Below are 25,847 nucleotides of genomic sequence, written 5' to 3' on the forward strand. Positions count from 1 at the left end.
TGCTTTGTACACCTGCAGGACCGCAAGCAAGTTCGCAGAGAAAATGCGGACTGGATTTTGAGTGATGTGGGCATTTTCTATATGAACAAGTCCAAGGACCGCAAGCAAGGTCGCAGAGAAAATGCGCACTGGATTTTGAGTGATGTGGGCATTTTCTATATGAACAAGTCCAAGGACCGCAAGCAAGGTCACATAGAAAATGCTGACTGGATTTTGAGTGATGTGGGCATTTTCTCTATATACAAGTGAAATGGGCTCTCTACCTTATGCTATGAAGTGAGGGGAAACTGAGTAAATAATGACAGGTTATATGATTATTTATTTAAACTCATATTCCGGCCACTTTATAATGAATATGTCGGCATGTATTTGAAAAAAGAAAAAAGAAAAACATACAACACCAAATTATTTAGGGGGGCTTAAGAATATTTTAGGGGGGCTTGAGCCCCCCTAAAATAGGCCTAACAACGCCAATGGTCGGTAGGTTGTAGGTAGGTAGGTCCTTATTGTCATTGCACAAGTACAACGAAACTTTGTTTTCAGCACAAACCCATTCAAGATTAGACAAACCAACAGTGTACAGCAGGGGTGCCCAAACTTTTTGACTCGGGGGCCGCATTGGGTTAAAAAAATTTGGCCGGGGGCCGGGCTGTATATATATATATATATATATATATATATATATATATATATATATATATATATATATATATATATATATATACATATATATATATACATTGTCTTTATATTCCAGCGAGTTAATCCGTTTTTTCATTTAACATCAATTAACATTGATGTTCATCAACATTTAACATTGTCACGTTATCGATGGGAAAATTAATTTTTAGACAATATGATTTGCCTGAGCGGCTAGGACACACCGAGAGTAACAAGCGGTATAAAATGGATTAGAAAGGAAAGATAAAATGAAAAAATAAAATAAAATGAAAAAAAATAAAATTAAAAAATACAAATTTAAACACTTTTTTTTTTAACTTGGGACTTCCCGTGGGCCGGATTTTGGATGCTGGGGGGCCGGATCCGGCCCGCGGGCCGTAGTTTGGGGACCCCTGGTGTACAGGGTTACCGAACAGGAACGCTGATGGGTCGCCACAAGGCGCCCCCGTAAAAGATGGGAAAAAGGTAAACGCTGGGGAAGGATGAGTAAAAAAAATACAATCTAGACTGGGGGCCCAGTCTAGACTGGGCAAAAACCTCCATAGCAAAGCACATATACACAACATATATCTCGAGATATCTAGCAACAGAGGGGAGGGAGTGGGAGCCATGGTGGCAGGCTGCAGCTCTTTAGGCGCTGCCCAGCCGTCCATCACCCTTAAGGGATTCGCGTCAAGGGCGTTGGATGGGGGGTGGGGTATGTGTGTGTGGCGTATATTTTTTGTGAATGCATGTGTGTGTGTGTAAGCCTGCCGCGTGTCTCTGTTCCACGGCCTTGGTGTCGTGCAGTCGCTAGTCTAAGTCTAAGTCTAAGTTACAACTGCTAAAAACACCTTGTATTAAATATTTGTATTGACGTAATAATATAGAAATCTAATGCAAAATTATTAATAAGTATTTCATAATCGTATGTTTTTTAATGAGCTATAGCCATTAGGGTTAACTGTGTTTCTACTACATAATAAAAACTACAAACTTGAGCATATAACTCTGAAAATCCTAGAATAGGGAGCCAAACCTGAGTGTGTTAAAGTATTTACCAGGGGTCGGGAAACTTTTTGGCTGAGAGAGCCATGAAAGCCAAATATTTAAAATGTATTTTTCCGTGAGAACCATATAATATTTTTTAACACTGAATAGAACTAAATGCGTGCATTTTTAAGTAAGACCAACATTTTTAGAGTATAATAGGTCTCATATTATGTTTAATAACATTGTTATTCTGAAGCTAACCAATAATAGATAAAATACTTCTTACCATTAATGCGACTTCTTGAACAGGTGCGGTAGAAAACGGATGGATGGATTAAAATGCATGAGAATGTTTTATATTTTGAACGTTATTTTTAACACGGTGATTACCAGCGGAATTATTCATTACTTTTCGTGTTAAGCAATGTCAGCTAAGATTTATCTGAGAGCCAGATGCAGTCATCAAAAGAGCCACATCTGGCTCGAGAGTCATAGGTTCAATGTACCCCTGGTATATACAGACACACCTCTAAATCAAGCAATTATTCAAAATAATATCTATGTTATTGTGACATTTGTAAAATGTGGAGCCCTCATGTGAGGCACACTCAGCCTGCGTGCACGCCTCCTTGTGCAAACAGTGTTCCGCCTTCGCAAAGAGACGTATTTTTCCATTGCGTCCTACCAGGCCTGGGAATTAAACAGTAACCTGGATTGGGAAACCTCAGCGGGTTAACATTCATCGAAAAAGTACAGGACAAAAACTGCAGTGCAAAGGCATAAGAGTCGGTTGTAGGACAATGTGTACCATTGTGGTGGTCTGTCCTACTGACTGGAGGGGTTGTTGTCCCTCCTACAAAGGGACCACTAGGATGTAGAGCGTGTCCTCACTACCTCCATTGAGGCTCCTCGTCAATGCTCTGCTGCCCACAAGTTTCAAACTGCAGTTGTCTCCAGCAAAACAAGAATTTGATTGTATTTGAATGGTATCTGACACACATTGGTCAAACTGGCTAAGGTCAAAGGTTGAATAAGCGCAGCTATTCAGTCGCAAGTCAGGACCAGCTGTTACTGTATGTCACAGCGTTGTTTTTATCATATAACACAAATTGAACTTTTTCCTGTCAATACTACCTTTAAGCAATTTTATTGTATATATATATATATATATATATATATATATATATATATATATATATATATATATATATATATATATATATATATATATATATATATATATATATATATATATATATATATATATATATATACTGTATATATATATATTGTCTATAGTGTAAATATACATATACTGTATGGGGTTACACATGTATGAAGGCACCATTAATGCTGAAAGGTACACACAGGTTTTGGAGCAACATATGTTGCCATCCAAGCAATGTCTTTTTCATAGACGCCCCTGCTTATTTCAGCAAGACAATGCCAAGCCACGTGTTACAACAGCGTGGCTTCTTAGTAAAAGAGTGCGGGTACTAGACTGGCCTGCCTGTAGTCCAGACCTGTCTCCCATTGAAAATGTGTGGCGCATTATGAAGCGTAAAATATCACAACACGACTGTTAAACAACTTAAGCTGTACATCAAGCAAGAATGGGAATGAATTCCACCTGAAAAGCTTAAAAAATTGGTCTCGTCAGTTCCCAAACGTTTACTGAGTGTTGTTAAAAGGAAAGGCCATGTAACACAGTGGTAAAAATGCCCCAGTGACAACTTTTTTGCAATGTATTGCTGCCATTAAATTCTGAGTTAATGATTATTTGCAAAAAAAAAAAAAATCAGTTTCTCAGTTAGAACTAAATATCTTGTCTTTGCAGTCTATTCAATTGAATATAAGTTGAAAAGGATTTGCAAATCATTGTGTTCTGTTTTTATTTACGATTTACACAACGTGCCAACTTCACTGGTTTTGGGTTTTGTAGGATGTTTGGCTTATACAATGTGAAAAAGAAAAAACATAGCAAATTATCATTAGCAGTGAAAGACATTTAAAATTGTGGAAAAAAATTGGCGATTTGTTATGTAATACCCTGAAAAAAATCTAATATATTTTTTGAAAATGTTAAAAATGTAACTGTAGAAAATCCAAACTCTTCTATTTAGGGGTGTATCGGTTCGTTTTAACAATGATTCGATTTGATTCAGAATTTGTGGTTGATGATACAGTTTAGTAAGTTCAAATCAATTTAGTAACTTTTTAGCAAACACATTCAAGCAGTGTGACAGTTAAGTAAATACTGGATAATGGACACGGCAGGTGAAGTTTCTGTTGTTTCTGGTAAGGAAATCACCGCATATTACAGTCGTTAAAATCACTCAAGATAATTAGAGCAGCATCCGGACATGTATTTTCATGCCCATCGTTCATGTCATGTATTTCTCCTCTTTAGCGGAGGGGTGTACACCGCACTCACAATAACTTCACTTATCTGACTTAACTTCAAAGTCAGATATTCCACAATTTCACAGCAGGAGTTTGAAATTCTCTTACTGTCCGTGCGCCATGCTTGTTTAACGAGGGAAGCCCTTCCTCCTCCCCAAGTCTTGCCGCTGAAGTTGAAGTTCTTCCATCATATTTTCCAGAGATTGAACATTTGCTAGTAGCATAATCAGAAGAGTTAGCCTTCCTTTGCTAACCATGCGTCAATGGTTTTGGCTTGTTGTTGTATGTTGGCCAGTGTTCATTTTGACAGCTGTTTTTAATTTAGTTTTAGTCTTCTGACGAAAATGTACTTTAGTTTTAGTCACTAAAATAATTAAGTTTTAGTCGACAAAATTCCTCAACATTTTAGTCGACTAGAATTACAGTAAAATATGTCAACTAAAACATAAAGTATTGCGGACAACACACCTTTGAGTTGTCTTGAAAACACTTTTATTAATTATTATCGCAGAGCAGCACAAAAACTAAATTCACGACAAGACCTGCCCTTGTTGTGATGAGCTTCAAGCCCACCTGTGTAGTGAAAACCCTTTCAGGTGACTACCTCTTAAGCTCATCGAGAGAATGCCAAGAGTGTGCAAAGCAGTAATCAGAGCAAAGGGTGGCTATTTTAAAGAAACTAAAATATAAAACGTGTTTTCAGTTATTTCACCTTATTTTGTTAAGTACATCGATCAATCAATCATCAATCAAAGTTTACTTATATAGCCCTAAATCACGAGTGTCTCAAAGGGCTGCACAAGCCACAACGACATCGTCGGCTCAGATCCCACATCAGGGCAAGAAAAAACTCAACCCAATGGGATGACAATGAGAAACCTTGGAGGGGACCGCAGATCCCCCCGCCCATAATATTGTGAGAGTCCAGTCCATAGTGGATCTAACATAATATTGTGAGAGTCCAGTCTATAGTGGATCTAATATAATATTGTGAGAGTCCAGTCCATAGTGGATCTAATATAATATTGTGAGAGTCCAGTCCATAGTGGATCTAACATAATAGTGTGAGAGTCCAGTCTATAGGAGATGTAACATAATATTGTGAGAGTCCAGTTCATAGTGGATCTAACATAATATTGTGAGAGTCCAGTCCATAGTGGATCTAACATAATAGTGTGAGAGTCCAGTCCATAGTGGATCTAACATAATATTGTGAGAGTCCAGTCCATAGTGGATCTAACATAATATTGTGAGAGTCTAGTCCATAGTGGATCAAACATAATATTGTGAGAGTCTAGTCCAGGGGTCACCAACCTTTTTGAAACCAAGAGCTACTTCTTTGGTACTGATTAATGCGAAGGGCTACCAGTTTGATACACACTTAAATAAATTGCCAGAAATAGCCAATTTGCTCAATTTACTTTTAACTCTATGTTATTATTAATAAATAATGATATTTACACTTAATTGAACTGTTTAAAAGAGGAGAAAACACGAAAAAAAATGACAATTAAATTTTGAAACATAGTTTATCTTCAATTTCGACTCTTTAAAATTCAAAATTCAACCAAGAAAAAGAAGAGAAAAACTAGCTAATTCGAATCTTTTTGAAAAAAATTTAAAAAAGAATTTATGGAACATCATTAGTAATTTTTCCTGATTAAGATTCATTTTAGAATTTTGATGACATGTTTTAAATAGGTTAAAATCCAATCTACACTTTGTTAGAATATATAACAAATTAGACCAAGCTATATTTCTAACAAAGACAAATCATTATTTCTTCTAGATTTTCCAGAACAAAAATTTTAAAAGAAATTCAAAAGACTTTGAAATAAGATTTAAATTTGATTCTACAGATTTTCTAGATTTGCCAGAATACTTTTTAAAATTTTTTTTAATCATAATAAGTTTGAAGAAATATTTCACAAATATTCTTTGTCGAAAAAACAGAAGCTAAAATGAAGAATTAAATTAAAATATATTTATTATTCTTTACAATAAAAGAAATACATTTACTTGAACATTGATTTAAATTGTCAGGAAAGAAGAGGAAGGAATTTAAAAGGTGAAAAGGTATATGTGTTTAAAAATCCTAAAATAATTTTTAAGGTTGTATTTTTTCTCTAAAATTGTCTTTCTGAAAGTTATCAGAAGCAAAGTAAAACATTTATGAATTTATTTAAACAAAAGAAGACCAAGTCTTTAAAATATTTTCTTGGATTTTCAAATTCTATTTGAGTTTTGTCTCTCTTAGAATTAAAAATGTCGGAAAAGCGAGACCAGCTTGCTAGTAAATAAATAAAATTTAAAAAATAGAGGCAGCTCACTGGTAAGTGCTGCTATTTGAGCTATTTTTAGAACAGGCCAGCGGGCTACTCATCTGGTCCTTACGGGCTACCTGGTGCCCGCGGGCACCGCGTTGGTGACCTCTGGTCTAGTCCATAGTGGATCAAACATAATATTGTGAGAGTCCAGTCCATAGTGGATCTAACATAATAGTGAGAGTCCAGTCCATAGTGGATCTAACATAATATTGTGAGAGTCCAGTCCATAGTGGATCTAACATATTATTGTGAGAGTCCAGTTCATAGTGGATCTAACATAATAGTGTGAGAGTCCAGGCCATAGTGGATCTAACATAATATTGTGAGAGTCCAGTCCATAGTGGATCTAACATAATATTGTGAGAGTCCAGTCCAAAGTGGATCTAACATAATATTGTGAGAGTCCAGTCCATAGTGGATCTAACATAATATTGTGAGAGTCCAGTCCATAGTGGATCTAACATAATAGTGTGAAAGTCCAGTCCATAGTGGATATAACATAATATTGTGAGAGTCCAGTCCATAGTGGATCTAACATAATAGTGTGAAAGTCCAGTCCATAGTGGATATAACATAATATTGTGAGAGTCCAGTCCATGGTGGATCTAACATAATATTGTGAGAGTCCAGTCCATAGTGGGGCCAGCAGGAGATCATCTTGAGTGGAGACAAGTCAGCAGCGCAGAGACGTCCCCAACTGATGCACAGATGAGTGGTCCACCCCGGGTCCCCACTTTGGACAGCTAGCGCGTCATCTGTGAGGCGCTAGCTGCTACATAACTCCACAAGTGTTCATTATAGTTTTGATGCCTTCAGTGACAATCTACAATGTAAATAGTCATGAAAATAAAGAAAACACATTGAATGAGAAGGTGTGTCCAAACTTTTGGCCTGTACTGTATATTTGGGAAGGCCAACTAGCCGAGCACAGATCGCTTTCGTTCGATCTTAGAAGCATAAATCCATCAATCAATATGTCGATCAATCGTTACACCCCTAATTCTATCTTGTGTCATGAACCAGAAAGTAAGCTAACAAATGTGTCACTTTTTGTTTTTTAGTCTTAACCCCCCTCTTTAAAACAACAAACAGTACCATCCTCTAATGTCACGTCATCTTTATTGCAGGAATGCTAAATAAGAAATAGACGCACAGACGAACACAAACGTGGCGCTCGGCAAATGAAACCATTTGATAACATGATGTGATGGGAAGAACAGGAAAAGAAGGTAGAAGTTTGTTTTCCCAATTGGATGCTTCTACAAAGTGCGTACTTATTTGCTTTGTGTGTGTGTGTGTGAGAGAGAGGGAGACAAGTGCATTATGTAAGGCACTAGTGGTAATACTATGAATGCCAAGTGACTCACACACACTCTGGGAAGCCGCTTGGTGCGAGCACAGGAAGGCCGGCGAGGCGAGGCCAGTTAGCGGATAATAGCGTGGTAGTGTTAACAACCTTTTTTCCATATGCCACGCTTTCATCAATTCATCGTTTATTTGCTGCTATATTTTGCCCACCGATCCGAGCTGGCACGCCACGAATGCCGATGAGCCTGGGTGGCGAGAAGGCGACTGGTGTTATGTAAAAAAACCCAATAGGCTTTTCACAGGAGCACAGTCTGGCTTTTATTCGACCCCCCGTGTACCGCCAGTGTGCGCTGCCGTGATACCAAAAAGGAGCTTGGGGCGCCATCTGGGACCCTCGTCCGAGTGGTCCCATGAGCCTGGCCAAAGTTTTCTGTGTGTGTTTGTTGAGAAACATGTCCAGACGTTCTTCCTTCGCCAAGTAGGGTGTGTTTGTCGCTGATGTAACGTTGTCAATTGTGTACATGTCTTGTGTAGGTGTGTGTGTGTTGGTTCAAGCTTAGAATGGAGCAGGTCCACACAGGTGAGCTAACAACAGGGCTCGAAAGGAAAACAAGAAATAATAGATATAGAAATAAATCATCTGTTCCAAGGTCAAACTGTGGCTATCACACTGTACGGTTAATGTTTTAAACCCAATTTTAACAGTCTTCATTGTCATACAACAAACAAAAGTCTACCTTAAAGGGGCCCTATCATGCAAAAGCAACTTTTCTAACTTATTGGTACCTGCTTATGTGTATTTGGGATCTGCATAAGTCCCGACAATTTGAAATCCAACCATGAAGGCATTGCAGAGATATTTCTAAAACAATCTTGCTTTCCTTCATTCTTCCTCCAAACGGTCTGTTGGGAATTTGCTCCTTTTGTGGCATTGTTGACATACGTGACGTCAGCGGATCATCCACATATGGTAGAAATTTACCCAAACGTCCTTGCGTGAGTCAGCCATTTTCAATTGATGTAAAACCTACAACAACATGTCCACGATGAATCCCAATGAAGGAAAACGCTCAGTTGTTTGTTTGCTTTAACCAGCACAAGCCACGACTCAAACTTTCAGCCTCATCTGAAGTAAAAAGTGCCTTACTTTTAACTTTTACGATTTGTTGCAACGTGCCTTCAGCTGTAAAGAAGTGGCTTCGAGTGTGTGCCAAGGAGAGTCCTGATTCACCCACAAACCTTGGATTTTTCGTAAAACTATTTTTAATGGCGGAGTCGGTGACTATTATCTATGGCTGTGGAGGGGACAATGAAACAGCAAGTAATAATAGTAGTTTATAAATGTTAGCTCAATTTGTTGTGTAGCTAACTTAGCCTTCTAATGTAAGATAATAGCATCACCTTCCTCAGGCAAAATAAAGAATGATTTTTACTAAAAACTACTCTTATGTCTACTGTGTTTGGCAATGGTAATATAATCCATGATTACGTTTGCAATGTAGCTCGTAGCATAGTTTACTTTGTTTGTTTACATTTACACGGTTTCAAAGCAACAGCAGTGACAGTATTAACATGGTATAGAATAGAAAAACATGTTACTGTCAATATACACTAGCATATGTCCAGGATTTAGCATTGGAGAGAGAAAGACTCGGTAGAAGTTTAACCTTAGCCAGCGTAAAGTATCAGAAATTTCCGACCGGGCTTCCTTACTTTGTGTCCACCGTGTCGTCTCCTCTATTACGATAACGAAACACGGTAAGCCGCCGGTCTGGATATATCATCTGGGAAGTTGTGTTGTGGGGAAAGTCATGTAAACATGAGATGAGTTGTCCATACTCCATACGGTCCTAGCACAACAAAAACAAAAACATGGCTGCCGAGGCGAGAACGAAGGCAAAGCCAGCGTGAGGGGGCGTGGTAAGGAGGGCCTCATTTGTTTCTAACAACTCCGGCTCTCAAAACGGCTTGTTTTCCAAGGAGCAAAAAAGTGGTTTGAACAAAACAAAATCTATACAAACATTTTTGAATGCAAAATTTGACCAAAGAATCAGCATTACATGTTTTGCAGATCAAAATGAAGTGTTTAAAAATAAAAAATCATGATTTAACCTTGATGACATGTGACGACAAGCTGGACAAAAGTATTGGGACGCGCCAACTGCTTTTGACACTTTTTGTTTAGGCCAAAAAGCATAATACAAACAAAGTTACTCAGTACTTTTTGACTCGATGAACCCAGTTCGACTTTACAGAAAAATATTTCCCATAACTTTATGATTGATAACAACCTGTATTTTCTCTGTCACATGACTGTAACCTGCTGCGCTGTCAGGAATACAAGTAACTATATAACTTAGATAGAATTTACACCAATGCACCCCAGAAGGGCTCATTATCGGACTTCAAAATAAAATAAAGTGTCCAAAAAGGGACAAATATGTTTCAGATCAGTACCTTTGTACTTTTTTCTGAGAGTGTACATTTCTAAGGGGTTATTGTGGTCACATGACTTCCACTTTGTAGTAAATCTGCTTTCCTACACTTAATATTACTTGCACACGTGTGTAATATTCATTGCAAGTAGCTACTCAATGCTAAAGCTGCTAACTGCGCTGTACCAGGGTTGGGTTTTTGTCGTCATGCTACGTTAAAACTTTCCACAGCACACTCCAATGACAAATACGTGTGTTGCAAGAGTGGGAATGAATGGTTCTTGTGTGTGATGGAATGAAAAAAAACCTATGCTGAAATATAAATAAGCAGAGACTGGTTGAGTTTCTGAATGAAGAAACAAAGACGGGTTTAAAAGATGGTCTTGTGTGCTGTTGTGTGTCAAACAGCAACACACAAACACTATTAAAAATGTTTGGACCGTTAATGCAGTGCTTCCCAACTATTTATTGCAGACCTCCGCCAAGTTGTTACATTTAGTAATTATTATTACTGAGTACTCCAAAAAGGAACATAAAAACAGCCTAAATAAGCGCTAGACATTACACCCAGTTTGTCAAACATTGAAAGTCTAAACATGTAAAAAAAAAAGTTTTTTGGTTAAATCAGAATTGTTGTCAATCGTATTTATGTGTATTCCTAGTTAGAGAATTAATAAAACATTTTTTATTAAACATGAAAACTGTATTTTGAAAATATATATGTTTTCCACTACAGGGGAAAACGTATGTCTTATTTTAGCATAGAATAATTTTTTTTTTTTTAACCATTTACTTAAAAAAAAAAAAAAAAATCTAAAATAATTGAACTGTAAAAATATAATCAGATAAAAATCAAACGTGTCACTTTTCTGTTTTATGAAAACAAAACAAATGGCGATACAGTACTTCGGTTTATGTCTGAGCGTCTGGAATTAAAACCGGAAGTCATTTTTGCAAACCCTAATTATTCTTTGCTCCAAACACATACCGTAATTTCCGGACTATAAGCCGCTACTTTTTCCCCTCGTTCTGGTCCCTGCGGCTTATACAAGGGTGCGGCTTATTTACGGCCTGTTCTTCTCCGACACCGAGGAAGAGGATTTCGGTGGTTTTAGTACGCAGGAGGAAGACGATGACACAATGATTAAAGACTGACTTTTCATATACCGGTAGGCTGGTTATTTTGATAACGTACAGGCGAGCACTTTGTATTACTTTGCACCGTTGTATTATTTGTACTCTGCACGAATGCTGTTCGCCATGTCAAAGATGTGAAAGTTTGATTGAATGATTGAAAGATTTATTGTTAATAAATGGGACGCTTTGTGTTCCCAAACAGTCATCTCTGTCCCGACAATCCCCTCCGTGGTAGCAGGAACCCCTATATACTACGGTAATTACACATCAAAACCCTGCGGCTTATAGTCGGGTGTGGCTTATATATGGAGCAATCTGTATTTTCCCCTAAATTTAGCTGGTGCGGCTTATAGTCAGGTGCGGCTTATAGTCCGGAAATTACGGTATTGAGGTAAGAAATATTAACCTTTGTATGTGTATGTGTTATGTGCTCTTTCTGGAATTCCAGAGTATTTCTTTCCTTCTTTATCAAGTGCTGGCACTTGCATCTTTTTTTGCCCTATGTTGAAATATTTTGCAGACCATAATAAAAAGCAGAAACTGAGTAACCAATTATTTTTGGGCACTCTATATCATGGACAGAAACGCAGGAAAACAGACAAGTTTGCTACGCTTCTGTGTCAAAGTCAAGGCAGGCGAATGAATTACCTATGGCCCCCGGGATGATATTTGATTAGTATTAGAACCGGCCCGCAGGCCACAGCCGCCTGCTGCTGTTTTGCACGCACCAATACTCCATCAGTGTTGGCGCTAGGAATTTTCTAAATGGGGTCCCAGGGACCTCATCAAGTCATAAAAATGGGGTCCCACAGTAAATCTCTGGGGTCCCACTTTTTTGTAAGCGTTTTGAAAACAAATGATAAATGTCTGCATTATCCTGTTGTATCTCACATTCTATATTGTGTTTTGGAAAAAGGTTGTCAAAAACGTTACTTAATTTAAAAAAAAACAAAAAAACATAAGAGAACACCTTTTTATGCATATGTAAATGTATTCAGTTATAAACATTTATTCACTTTCTTCTTTCCTTCATGGATCTAAACTTTACCACTGCCGGTATTTTTTTTCTATATTTATACTGTAATATTTTCAGAATGTGTTTGTTCTATTTTTGGCCAAAGTACACAAAGTAAACAATCTGAAGTTGTCTTTATTTTTTAGTTTTAATGCCATGATTTTAATAGTCCGGCCCGCGTGTGCACAGATTTTCCTCCATGCGGCCCCTGAGCCAAAATGACTTTGACACCGTTAGGTCGTACGATAACCGAAGTGACATACGAAAACCAGGGAACATTTTGTTTAAAAACAATCATTGGAAAAGTGAGGCATACAAAAACCAAGATGTTGCACCTGAAAATAAAGATATTTTCATAGTCATCACTGTATAGTAAAATTATACAGGGGCAGATTTATATTATATTAAAAAGCCAAAATTGTTAGGAAGAATATCGATACATGATACTGTAGCATCACGGCATTGATATTAATCATCAGTGGTTTAGAACGGGAATATTTTGGGGAAAAATGATCTACCCAGACATGTCGCGCAAACACACTCAGATGACACACAAACATTAGAAGCAGACAGTAAAGAGACGAGACATGTCTACAGAACCGCATGACGGGTGAAAAAAGAAAACAATAAGAGTCTTATTTGAGACTTACCGTTGTCGCCAGGGCAACAGTAGCTGTCCGGGTCTGACTCATTGTGGTAGTAAAGGTCCATGGCCTGAAGGGAGGAGAACCTTAGCGTTAGTCAATGAAAACAACATTGTGATGATGCACTCTAAATGGTTTGCCTGGTGATGCAATAAGTGACACTCACAGCAGCTAACACATTCTGCTAATGAGTCCAACCCTGCCAATCCAGTTTGAGTGGAGGGATTATGGGATGTTGTGGAGACAGAGCAGACATTGTGCTCAACAACAGCCCAGGAAAAGCAAAGAGAAATAAAAGCCCACGGACTTCTGCCAAGGACCAACTGCTGGTGGGTCACTGCCCCACTTAGCCCCATTGCAAGTGGACTGTAACATCTAAAGGTGAACCATAATAGAACCTAGAGTCACACCTTTATGCAAGTATGCACCAAAAAGTTTGCCGATAAACTACACTTCTATAAAGTTCAGTGGAATATGGTTGTATTTCCTGGTTCTAGTCACGACTCGAGAAGCAGCAGCTCGTTTAGAGCAGTGTTTTTCATCCTTTTTTGAGCAAAGGCACATTTTTTTAATTGAAAAAATGCGGAGGCACACCACCAGCAGAAAACATTAAAAAATGAAACTCAGCAGCCGATATTGACAGTAAAAAGTTGCTCTCGCAATTGTTGGATATGAATTCAAACCATAACCAAGCATGCATCACTATAGCTCTTGTCTCAAAGTACGTGTACTGTCATGACCTGTCACATCACGTCGTGACTTATTTGGAGTTTTTTGGTGTTTTCCTGTTTCCTGTTTTGTTGTTGATTGTCATGTCATGTACGGATGTACTTTGTGGACGCCGTCTGCTCCACACGTTGTAAGTCTTTGCTGTCGTCCAGCACTCTGTTTTTGTTTACGTTGCAGCCAGTTCAGTTTTAGCTTTGTTTTGCATAGCCATCCCTAAGCTTCAATGCCTTTTCTTAGCGGCACTTGCCTTTTGTTTATTTTTGGTGTAAGCATTAGACACTTTTTTAGCTGCACACTGCCTCCCGCATATTGTGATCACCACAAACCATGTTCCCGACATCTACAAAGCAATTAGCTACCTGCTGCCACCTACTGATATGCCGAGCTCTAGACAGTACAGACACTCAACAACGGCACATTTGCGGATTATAATTACTGGTTTGCATAAAATAATTTTAACCTAATTAGGTGAAATTACATAATCTCCCATGGCACACCAGACAATATCTCACGGTATGCTAGTGTGCCGCGGCACAGTGGTTGAAAAACACTGGTTTAGAGAACGCAGAGAGAAAGCTGTTACCGTAGTCTAACCTACGGGAGACAAAGGCATGGACTAGTCTTTCTAAATCGGCTACTATTCCTTTGATTTTGGCAATGTTTTTTAGGTGGTGAAAAGCTGCTGAGCGGATGTTATTGAATTAAAGTGGTTGTCAAAGTTTAAGATAACTAACTTCAGTCCTGCAGTTTTTGCTTGATTCTGCTGACTAACTTACCAACAAACTAACAGAAGAACAAACTAAAAACGCAGAGCCTGAAAATTTGCACAATCCTGCATTGAAGTTGATAATGTTTACCTCCAGTCCTGGAGGTGACAGTAATGTGTATTACAAAATGCTTGACAACTACCAAATATTCTATATATTGTTTTCATCATCAAACAATAACAAAAAAATCATGCATCCACCATTCGAATTTAGACTAAAATTTTGTATAAATCTTTTTTTTGTTTGTTTACATTTGTTGATTGGATTTTTGACATACCCAGTCCAGAAATAAAATTTTTTCTCCCCCAAACAAGTAACTCACAAAAATTATATTTAAAATAAAATACAAATAATAAACTAGAAAAAAAACATGTATCAGTCAAATAAGTTCAGGTAAATATTGACATGAATCCACAGACAACTGAAATCCTGAATGTCCAGCAATACACAAAAGCAGACAAAAGGCTCATCAATTATATACTATTCAATCACTTTTCAACGGGGTCTAAATTTGACAAATTCCCATAGAAATCTAACAAGTGTTTTTTGCGTAATGATACAAACTGGCTTACAAACCGAACAAAAACTACTTAAGGGTTGAGGAAAAATACACACTTTTAATATTGATTAATCAACAAGTTGACAGCAATAATGTTACACTCCAGTCCTCAAGGTGTCGCTAGTGCACATTACAAAGTGGTTCACAACAGCTAAACAACTAAAGGAGAAATAAACATGTCTGCTATGTTGTTTATATTGTATCCTTCTGAGTGTCTTCTGCAGTATTTGTTTTTGGTTTATACCAGGGGTGTCAAACGTACGGCCCGAGGGCCGGCTCAGGCCCGCAAACAGGTTTTATCCGGCCCGCAGGATGAGTTTGCTAAGTATAAAAATGTACCTGAAATATTTGAAAGAAAGAAACTGATGTTCTAAATGTGTCCACTGGATGTCGCAATAGCAATTCTTTGTATCTTTGTAGATGATGCTACATATGTACAAAATAAACCACATGATGTTAGTACATCAGTCGAGGAAAATTATCAAACTACATAAATGACATCTTGTAATTTGATTTTGATATATTTTTTTTATCTTGATAGATTGAAAATTACCACCAATGAGTTGACTGATGAACATTATCACATCATTTATTCAGAAAGTATAAATAAAGACAAATAAAGATAGAATACTATTAACTGCAACATATAAGTGTAAAAAACTCCCAACAACATTATGATTTGTACATTTTCAGAATGTGTTTGTTCTATTTTTAAACAAAGAACACAATCTGATGTTGTCTTTATTTTTAAGTTATCGTGCCGTGATTTTACCACTTGGGAGTAGATTTTTCTCCATGTGGCCCCCGATCTAAAATTAGTTTGACACCCCTGGTTTATACAATTACATTTTTTGGAAAAAAATTGCAAAACACATATGTTCTGCACCAAAACTAGGGCATTGTTTTTTTGTGCGTAAAGGTCAAACATAAACAGCCAACCACGATTATGAAAACACAACCTCACCTTGACTAAATGCAGGCCAGTCCCACCAGGGACTGGGGGGACTGGTGGGGGGGCGGGGGGGATATGGTATTTTTTATTTATTTATTTTTTCATAAAAAAAGTACAATCGTGTGCTTACGGACTGTATCCCTGCTGACTGTATTGATCTATATTGATATATAATGTAGCAACCAGACGTTAAAGAGAAACACAAGTTCTTAGACAAGTTGTGGGTGTGCAGCGGTGCATGTGTGTGTGTACCAGCCCTCCTGAATCAGCATTCTGCAAGAATAAGCTGCAGCATTTTGACCCAGACTGGTTCCTGACCCACTTTCAGGCCCGATTCCCACCTGATGTGCTTTAATGAAGCTGCGTTGCCAGGGCGACCCTGCGTTAAATCACTTCCCAGAAAGTGGCGAGAGGGGCCCCCTGACGCTGCGCCACGTGAGGGATGCCGTATCGGTGAGGCCATGCAGGATCGAAAGTAATCTGCCTGGCGACATCGGTGAACCTTTTATTTGCCCTTCGCGTCTATTAATCTCTCACATCTGTTTTTTCCTTGTACTTACATTTTGAATGTTCACATAACAGTGTGGCGAGCATGTGACCATTATTTCAGGAGTGGCAGACAGAAGATACATAAGTCTGCCCCACATTGACTCAGCCCTCGCAGTTATCGCGGCTCAGGAATTTCCAGATGCTCTGTCACGACACACATTAGTTTCAAGACGTCGCTGTCACTCAGGATCTTCTCAAAAGAGACAGTCGGCTCCAATCTAGTCCGTCTGAGCCGACCTTTTTCTGCTCTTTCTTATCTCAACATTTACTATTCTCAAAGGGAGACAAGCTGAGACATGTCGTTTGAACAAGTTGTTGACAAGTTCTCAGGCCGTGTTTTTGTAACATCCAATTTGAAGACATTTGTGGCGCCCCCTATGGGTTGTGGTCAAAATGCTTTAGACAACATGTAATACAAATAGCCTTAATTAAAGGCCTACTGAAACCCACTACTACCGACCACGCAGTCGGATAGTTTATATATCAATGAGGAAATCTTAACATTGCAACACATGCCAATACGGCCGGGTTAACTTATAAAGTGCAATTTTAAATTTCCCGCTAAACTTCCGGTTGAAAAACTCCTTTGGATATGACGTATGCGCGTGACGTAGCCAGTAGAACAGAGGTATGGCTCCCCCATTGAGGCCAATACAAAAAGCTCTGTTTTCATTTCATAATTCCACAGTATTCTGGACAGTGTTGGTGAATCTTTTGCAATTTGTTTAATGAACAATGGAGATTGCAAAGAAGAAAGTTGTAGGTGGGATCGGTGTATTAGCAGCTGGCTGTAGCAACTCAACAAGAGGACTTACTTGGATAGCACACGCGCTAGCCCATGCTAGCCACCAACCGATGCTAGCCGCCAACCGCATCTGTGATCGGGTGAAGTCCTTCGTCGCGCCGTCGATCGCTGGAACGCAGGTGAGCACGGGTGTTGATGAGCAGATGAGGGCTGGCTGGCGTAGGTGGAGCGCTAATGTTTTTATCATAGCTCTGTGAGGTCCGGTTGCTAAGTTGCTAAGTTAGCTTCAGCGTCGTTAGCAACAGCATTGTTAAGCTTTGCCAGGCTGAGAATTATTAACCGTGTAGTTACATGTCCATGGTTTAATAGTATTGTTGATCTTCTGTCTATCCTTCCAGTCAGGGATTTATTTATTTTGTTTTTATCTGCATTTGAGCCAGATGCTATCACGTTAGCTCAGTAGCTAAAGAGCTTCGCCGATGTATTGTCGTGGAGATAAAAGTCACTGTGAATGTCCATTTTGCATTCTGGACTTTCATTTTCAAGAGGATATAGTATCCGAGGTGGTTTAAAATACAAATCCGTGATCCACAATAGAAAAAGGAGAGAGTGTGGAATCCAATGAGCCAGCTTGTACCTAAGTTACGGTCAGAGCGAAAAAAGATATGTCTTGCACTGCATTCTAGTCCGTCACTCTAACGTTCCTCATCCACGAATCTTTCATCCTCGCTCAAATTAATGGGGTAATCGTCGCTTTCTCGGTCCGAATCGCTCTAGCTGCGTTGAAAACAATAGGAAAATATGAGGAGGTGAACAACTGACTACGTCACGCTACTTCCGGTAGAGGCAAGGCTTTTTTTTATCAGAGACCAAAAGTTGCGAACTTTATTCTCGTTGTTCTATACTAAATCCTTTCAGCAAAAATATGGCAATATCGCGAAATGATCAAGTATGACACAGAATGGATCTGCTATCCCCGTTTAAATAAAAAAAATTCATTTCAGTAGGCCTTTAAAGGGGAATTGCACTTTTTGTGTAATTTTGCCTCTCATTGACAATCCCTGTGCACAAACCCCAAAACCTGTGAAGTTGGCACATTGTGTAAATCGTAAATAAAAACAGAATACAATGATTTGCAAATCCTTTTCAACTTATATTCAATTGAATAGACTGTAAAGACAATATGTTTAATGTTTTTTTTTGTGCAAATAATCATTAACTTAGAATTTAATGGCAGCAACACATTGCAAAAAAGTTGGCACAGGGGCATTTTTACCACTGTGTTACATGGCCTTTCCTTTTAACAACACTCAGTAAACATTTGAGAACTAAGGAGACCAATTTTTGAAGCTTTTCAGGTGGAATTCTTTCCCATTTTTGCTTGATGTACAGCTTAAGTTGTTCAACAGTCCGGGGTCTCTGTTGTGGTATTTTAGGCTTCATAATGCGCCACACATTTTCAATGGGAGACAGGTCTGGACTACAGGCAGGCCAGTCTAGTACCCGCACTCTTATACTATGAAGCCATGCTGTTGTAACACGTGGCTTGGCATTGTCTTGCTGAAATAAGCAGGTGCGTCCATGATAACATTGCTTGGATGGCAACATATGTTGCTCCAAAACCTGTATGTACCTTTCAGCATTAATGGTGCCTTCACAGATGTGTAAGTTACCTATGCCTTGGCCACTAATACACCTCACAGATGCTGGCTTTTGAACTATGCGCCTATAACAATCCGGATGGTTCTGTTCCTCTTTGTTCCAGAGGACACTACGTCCACAGTTTCCAAAAACTATTTGAAATGTGGACTCGTCAGACCACAGAACACTTTTCCACTCTGCATCAGTCCATCTTAGATGAGCTTGGGCTCAGCGAAGCCTGCAGAGTTTCCGGGTGTTGTTGATAAATGGCTTTCCCGCCATCAGTGTGTGAATGTGTGAATGTGTGCGTGTGAATGGGTGAATGTGGAAAATAGTGTCAAAGCGCTTTGGGTTCCTTAAAAAAAAGGTAGAAAAGCGCTATACAAGTATGACCCATTTTGCATGGTATTTTAATTTTTCAATTTTGTATCCCTGCTGACTGTATTGATCTATATTGATATATAATGTAGGAACCAGAAATATTTATAACAGAAAGAAACAACCCTTTTTTGCGAATGAGTGTAAATGGGGGAGGGAGGTTTTTTGGGTTGGTGCACTAATTGTAAGTGTATCTTGTGTTTTTTATGTTGATTTAATAAAAAAATAAAAATCAAATAAAAAGTTTTTATTTATTTTTATTTTTTAAAATTTCTTGTGCGGCCCGGTACCCATCGATCCACGGATCGGTACCGGGCTGCGGCCCAGTGGTTGGGGACCACTGTGGTAGAGGGTTGTGTCAATAACGCGAGACGTTGGTCAACTTTAAAATTGTTTGCTCCCAGCATTTTTTACCTGAGGTGGATTTTCCTGAATCCATCATCTAAACAAAGAACACAAGTCTAGTGCTGAGTGCATCCCAGTGAGAGCAGACATTGTACGGTAAGTGATTGTTTTATTATGTTCGTAGTTTTTATTTGTTAATTACTACTTAGCAATACTGCTACATGATGCTTAGTGTTTCACAAGAGCTGGATCTGTGTATCACTCAGCTTCTAAAACTTGTAGATCATCCTCCGTACATTCAGGCTCAAAAACATAAGGTTCTGGATCATCATTTCTCCCAAAGTAGTCATTGTTGTCTCTCGCATGAAGTCTGCCATGATTAGTAATAGTTGCTGCTGTTGATGGAAATAGCGAAAGTTGTGACGTGCTCTGCACAAAACATCAATGCGCCACCAAAAAGTTCCGGTAATGCTTATAATGACCAAAATATATCAATATTGCATAAATAGTGTTATTACGGATGTGCCTGTTACTACATTACATATATACTTACAGCATGTATATAAAATTATAAAGTTTTGAAAACACTAATAGAAAAATACAATAGGGATGTACGTTATACCAGTAACACAATACTAATGAATCATATTCGGTACTATACTGCCTCTAAAAAGTACCGGCAGTCGTACCAAAATATTGGTATTGGGACTACACTAATATACACTACCGTTCAAAAGTTTGGGGTCACCCAAACAATTTTGTGAAATAGCCTTAATTTCTAAGAACAAGAATAGACTGTCGAGTTTCAGATGAAAGTTCTCTTTTTCTGGCCATTTTGAGCGTTTAATTGGCCCCACAAATGTGATGCTCCAGAAACTCAATCTGCTCAAAGGAAGGTCAGTTTTGTAGCTTCTGTAACGAGCTAAACTGTTTTCAGATGTGTAAACATGATTGCACAAGGGTTTTCTAATCATCAATTAGCCTTCTGAGCCAATGAGCAAACACATTGTACCATTAGAACACTGGAGTGATAGTTGCTGGAAATTGGCCTCTATACACCTATATAGATCCATCCATCCATCCATTTTCTACCGCTTATCCCTTATGGGGTCGCGGGGGGTGCTGGAGCCTATCTCAGCTACAATCGTGCACCAAAAACCAGACATTTGCAGCTAGAATAGTCATTTACCACATTAGCAATGTATAGAGTGTATTTCTTTAAAGTTAAGACTAGTTTAAAGTTATCTTCATTGAAAAGTACAGTGCTTTTCCTTCAAAAATAAGGACATTTCAATGTGACCCCAAACTTTTGAACGGTAGTGTATATTTTTATTTATTACGTGATTGTAACGCTTTATAGGCGGAATAGATCAAATCCCTGTTACCTTCATTGTTAGCTGACTCTTGCTAGTGTTTATTTACAATTTAGAATGCATCAAAGTCAAGACATGTATGTTCTTGTCTCACATAAGGATTTGTGAATGTTAGGCAAAATTCCGGAAAAAAAAGTGCAGTTCCTCGTTAAGGTTCTGTAACCATTAGATAAATGGTGAATAACTGATGGACAATTATTTGCCAAGTCTAAAGATGTGTTGCCATGTTTCTCAAACAATGTAGCTGAAATTTTACAAACACGTGCTTGTAGATCCTTTAAACGTGTGTATCTGATTTTGTGGTGATTCGGATAACCACCGCAGAGCTGGGTTGCCCAAACCTTTTGTCTCCAAGGGCCAAAGGGAAAATGTGCCAATGGGCCACGGGCCAAACAGCGGTTTTATGCATACAGTAGCAGAATGAGCGAGAAGTTCTACGCCATACTGCCATATACTGTATACTGTTGGGTAGTGGAGATTGTCACGGTCGATAGATAGCAACTAGTTAGTCTACCCCAGGGCAGCTGTGGCTATGAAAGTAGCTTACCACCACCGGGTGTGAATGAATGATGGGTTCTACATGTAAAGCGACTTTGGGTACTTAGAAAAGCGCTATATAAATCCCAGGTATTATTATTATTATTATTATTAGTTAGTATTGCACACATGCCATCAATGATTGTGTGAGCTTGAAAGAGAATGAATATGTATTACATATGGGAAGACACCCTTTGGCCAAACCAAACAATTCTGCAGGGCGGATTTAGCCACGGGCACCACCTTGAGCTCTGTGAGAAATTTGAAGTTTAATGACGGCGCCACCATGTTGTTGATTTGTCAGCAAAAAAAGTAAGGTGGCAATAAATGCATCAATAATGAATAAAGCTAAATATGTATTGTACCAAAAATCACTTCATATTCTTTACTGCTCGCTAGTGTTACCACATCTGAGTTACTGTGTAGAAATATGGGGAAACAATTACAAAAGTACGCTTCAGTCACTAACGGTGTTACAAAAAAGATCAATTAGAATAATACATAATGTTGGATATAGAGAACACTCAAACCCTTTATTTAGTGAATCGAAAATATTGAAATTCCACGATATAGTGAACCTGAAAACAGCTAAAATGATGGACAAAGCAAACTATAACCTGCTACCCAAGAACGTACAACATTTCTTCTCAACAAAAGAAGAGAAATATATCTTTAGAGAAAAATGTAATTTAAAACATTTGTATGTTCCTCTCTGAGCTGCCACCTTACCGTGGTAGAGGAGTTTGCGTGTCCCAATGATCCTAGGAGCTATGTTGTCCGGGGGCTTCCATGCCCCCTGGTAGGTTCTCCCAAGACAAACAGGTCCTAGGTGAGGGATCAGACAAAGAGCAGCTCGAAGACTTCTATGGAAATACAAGAACCGAGACTCAGATTTCCCTCGCCCGGACGCGGGTCACCGAGGCCCCCCTCTGGAGCCAGGCCCGGAGTTGGGGCACGACGGCGAGCGCCTGGTGGCCGGGCCTGTCCCCATGGGGCCCGGCCGGGCACAGCCTGAAGAGGCAACGTGGGTCCCCCCTCCAATGGGCTCACCACCCATAGCAGGGGCCATAGAGGTCGGGTGCAATGTGAGCTGGGCGGCAGCCGAAGGCAGGGCACTTGGCGGTCCGATCCTCGGCTACAGAAGCTAGCTCTTGGGACGTGGAACGTCACCTCGCTGGGGGGGAAGGAGCCTGAGCTAGTGCGCGAGGTGGAGAAGTTCCGGCTAGATATAGTCGGACTCACTTCGACGCACAGCAAGGGCTCCGGAACCAGTTCTCTCGAGAGGGGATGGACTCTCTTCCACTCTGGCGTTGCCGGCAGTGAGAGGCGACGGGCTGGGGTGGCAATTCTTGTTGCCCCCCGGCTCAGAACCTGCATGTTGGAGTTCAACCCGGTGGACGAGAGGGTAGCTTCCCTCCGCCTTCGAGTGGGGGGACGGGTCCTGACTGTTGTTTGCGCTTACGCGCCAAACAGCAGCTCAGAGTACCCACCCTTTTTGGATTCACTCGAGGGAGTACTTGAGGGTGCTCCCCCGGGTGATTCCCTCGTTCTACTGGGGGACTTCAACGCTCATATTGGCAACGACAGTGAAACCTGGAGAGGCGTGATTGGTAAGAATGGCCGCCCGGATCTGAACCCGAGTGGTGTTTTGTTATTGGACTTTTGTGCCCGTCACGGATTGTCCATAACGAACACCATGTTCAAGCATAAGGGTGTCCATATGTGCACTTGGCACCAGGACACCCTGGGCCGCAGTTCCATGATCGACTTTGTAGTTGTGTCATCGGATTTGCGGCCTCATGTTTTGGACACGCGGGTAAAGAGAGGGGCGGAGCTTTCTACCGATCACCACCTGGTGGTGAGTTGGCTGCGATGGTGGGGGAGGATGCCGGACAGACCTGGCAGGCCCAAACGCATTGTGAGGGTTTGCTGTGAACGTCTGGCAGAGTCTCCTGTCAGAGAGAGTTTCAATTCCCACCTCCGGAAGAACTTTGAACATGTCACGAGGGAGGTGCTGGACATTGAGTCCGAGTGGACCATGTTCCGCACCTTAATTGTCGAGGCGGCTGATTGGAGCTGTGGCCACAAGGTAGTTCGTGCCTGTCGTGGCGGCAATCCTAGAACCCGTTGGTGGACACCGGCGGTGAGGGATGCCGTCAAGCTGAAGAAGGAGTCCTATCGGGTTCTTTTGGCTCATAGGACTCCTGAGGCAGCGGACAGGTACCGACGGGCCAAGCGGTGTGCGGCTTCAGCGGTCGCGGAGGCAAAAACTCGGACATGGGAGGAGTTCGGGGAAGCCATGGAAAACGACTTCCGGACGGCTTCGAAGCGATTCTGGACCACCATCCGCCTCCTCAGGAAGGGGAAGCTGTGCACTATCAACACCGTGTATGGTGAGGATGGTGTTCTGCTGACCTCGACTGCGGATGTTGTGGATCGGTGGAGGGAATACTTCGAAGACCTCCTCAATCCCACCAACACGTCTTCCTATGAAGAAGCAGTGCCTGGGGAATCTGTGGTGGGCTCTCCTATTTCTGGGGCTGAAGTTGCTGAGGTAGTTAAAAATCTCCTCGGTGGCAAGGCCCCGGGGGTGGATGAGATCCGCCCGGAGTTCCTTAAGGCTCTGGATGCTGTGGGGCTGTCTTGGTTGACAAGACTCTGCAGCATCGCGTGGACATCGGGGGCGGAACCTCTGGATTGGCAGACCGGGGTGGTGGTTCCTCTCTTTAAGAAGGGGAACCGGAGGGTGTGTTCTAACTATCGTGGGATCACACTCCTCAGCCTTCCCGGTAAGGTCTATTCAGGTGTGCTGGAGAGGAGGCTACGCCGGATAGTCGAACCTCGGATTCAGGAGGAACAGTGTGGTTTTCGTCCTGGTCGTGGAACTGTGGACCAGCTCTATACTCTCGGCAGGGTCCTTGAGGGTGCATGGGAGTTTGCCCAACCAGTCTACGTGTGTTTTGTGGACTTGGAGAAGGCATTCGACCGTGTCCCTCGGGAAGTCCTGTGGGGAGTGCTCAGAGAGTATGGGGTATCGGACTGTCTGATTGTGGCGGTCCGCTCCCTGTATGATCAGTGTCAGAGCTTGGTCCGCATTGCCGGCAGTAAGTCGGACACGTTTCCAGTGAGGGTTGGACTCCGCCAAGGCTGCCCTTTGTCACCGATTCTGTTCATAACTTTTATGGACAGAATTTCTAAGCGCAGTCAAGGCGTTGAGGGGATCCGGTTTGCTGGCTGCAGGATTAGGTCTCTGCTTTTTGCAGATGATGTGGTCCTGATGGCTTCATCTGGCCAGGATATTCAGCTCTCACTGGATCGGTTCGCAGCTGAGTGTGAAGCGACTGGGATGAGAATCAGCACCTCCAAGTCCGAGTCCATGGTTCTCGCCCGGAAAAGGGTGGAGTGCCATCTCCGGGTTGGGGAGGAGATCTTTCCCCAAGTGGAGGAGTTCAAGTACCTCGGAGTCTTGTTCACGAGTGAGGGAAGAGTGGATCGTGAGATCGACAGGCGGATCGGTGCGGCGTATTCAGTAATGCGGACGCTGTATCGGTCTGTTGTGGTGAAGAAGGAGCTGAGCCGCAAGGCAAAGCTCTCAATCTACCGGTCGATCTACTTTCCCATCCTCACCTATGGTCATGAGCTTTGGGTTATGACCGAAAGGACAAGATCACGGGTACAAGCGGCCGAAATGAGTTTCCTCCGCCGGGTGGCGGGGCTCTCCCTTAGAGATAGGGTGAGAAGCTCTGTCATCCGGGAGGAGCTCAAAGTAAAGCCACTGCTCCTCCACATCGAGAGGAGCCAGATGAGGTGGTTCGGGCATCTGGTCAGGATGCCACCCGAACGCCTCCCTAGGGAGGTGTTTAGGGCACGTCCGACCGGTAAGAGGCCACGGGGAAGACCCAGGACACATTGGGAAGACTATGTCTCCCGGCTGGCCTGGGAACGCCTCGGGATCCCCCGGGAAGAGCTGGACGAAGTGGCTGGGGAGAGGGAAGTCTGGGCTTCCCTGCTTAGGCTGCTGCCCCCGCGACCCGACCTCGGATAAGCGGAGGAAGATGGATGGATGGATGGATGGATGTATGTTCGTACAACACTTGAGACCTTCAGTATATCAGTTAGTGGAATTAAATTATAGAATGGATCAAGCAAAGAAATCAAACTATATACTAATATAATCCAATTTAACAAACTGTTTAAACTTAAAGTGTTTACAAAGTACAAAGAAGAAGAACCATGATAAACATTCTGAATTTATTGATAATTTTTATTTATTTTACAACATGAAATACAACTTACTTCACTAATTAGTATTTATTTTTTAAAAAAATGTTATGTTATTATTTATGCAGT

The 25,847-nt window shown here is 40.8% G+C and overlaps 1 protein-coding gene across 1 annotated transcript in view; it reads right to left on the reverse strand.

Moving 5' to 3' along the window:
- Window positions 1-25,847, reverse strand: part of sgk1 (serum/glucocorticoid regulated kinase 1) — an 82,202-nt gene that overhangs the window by 16,710 nt on the left and 39,645 nt on the right. Inside the window, exon 4 of the mRNA XM_062044689.1 lies at window positions 12,929-12,992. Coding sequence (XP_061900673.1) covers window positions 12,929-12,992 — 64 coding nt within the window. The remainder of the gene's footprint in view (window positions 1-12,928; window positions 12,993-25,847) is intronic.

Source organism: Entelurus aequoreus, linkage group LG04 (assembly GCF_033978785.1).
Source record: "Entelurus aequoreus isolate RoL-2023_Sb linkage group LG04, RoL_Eaeq_v1.1, whole genome shotgun sequence".
Lineage (NCBI taxonomy): Eukaryota > Metazoa > Chordata > Actinopteri > Syngnathiformes > Syngnathidae > Entelurus > Entelurus aequoreus.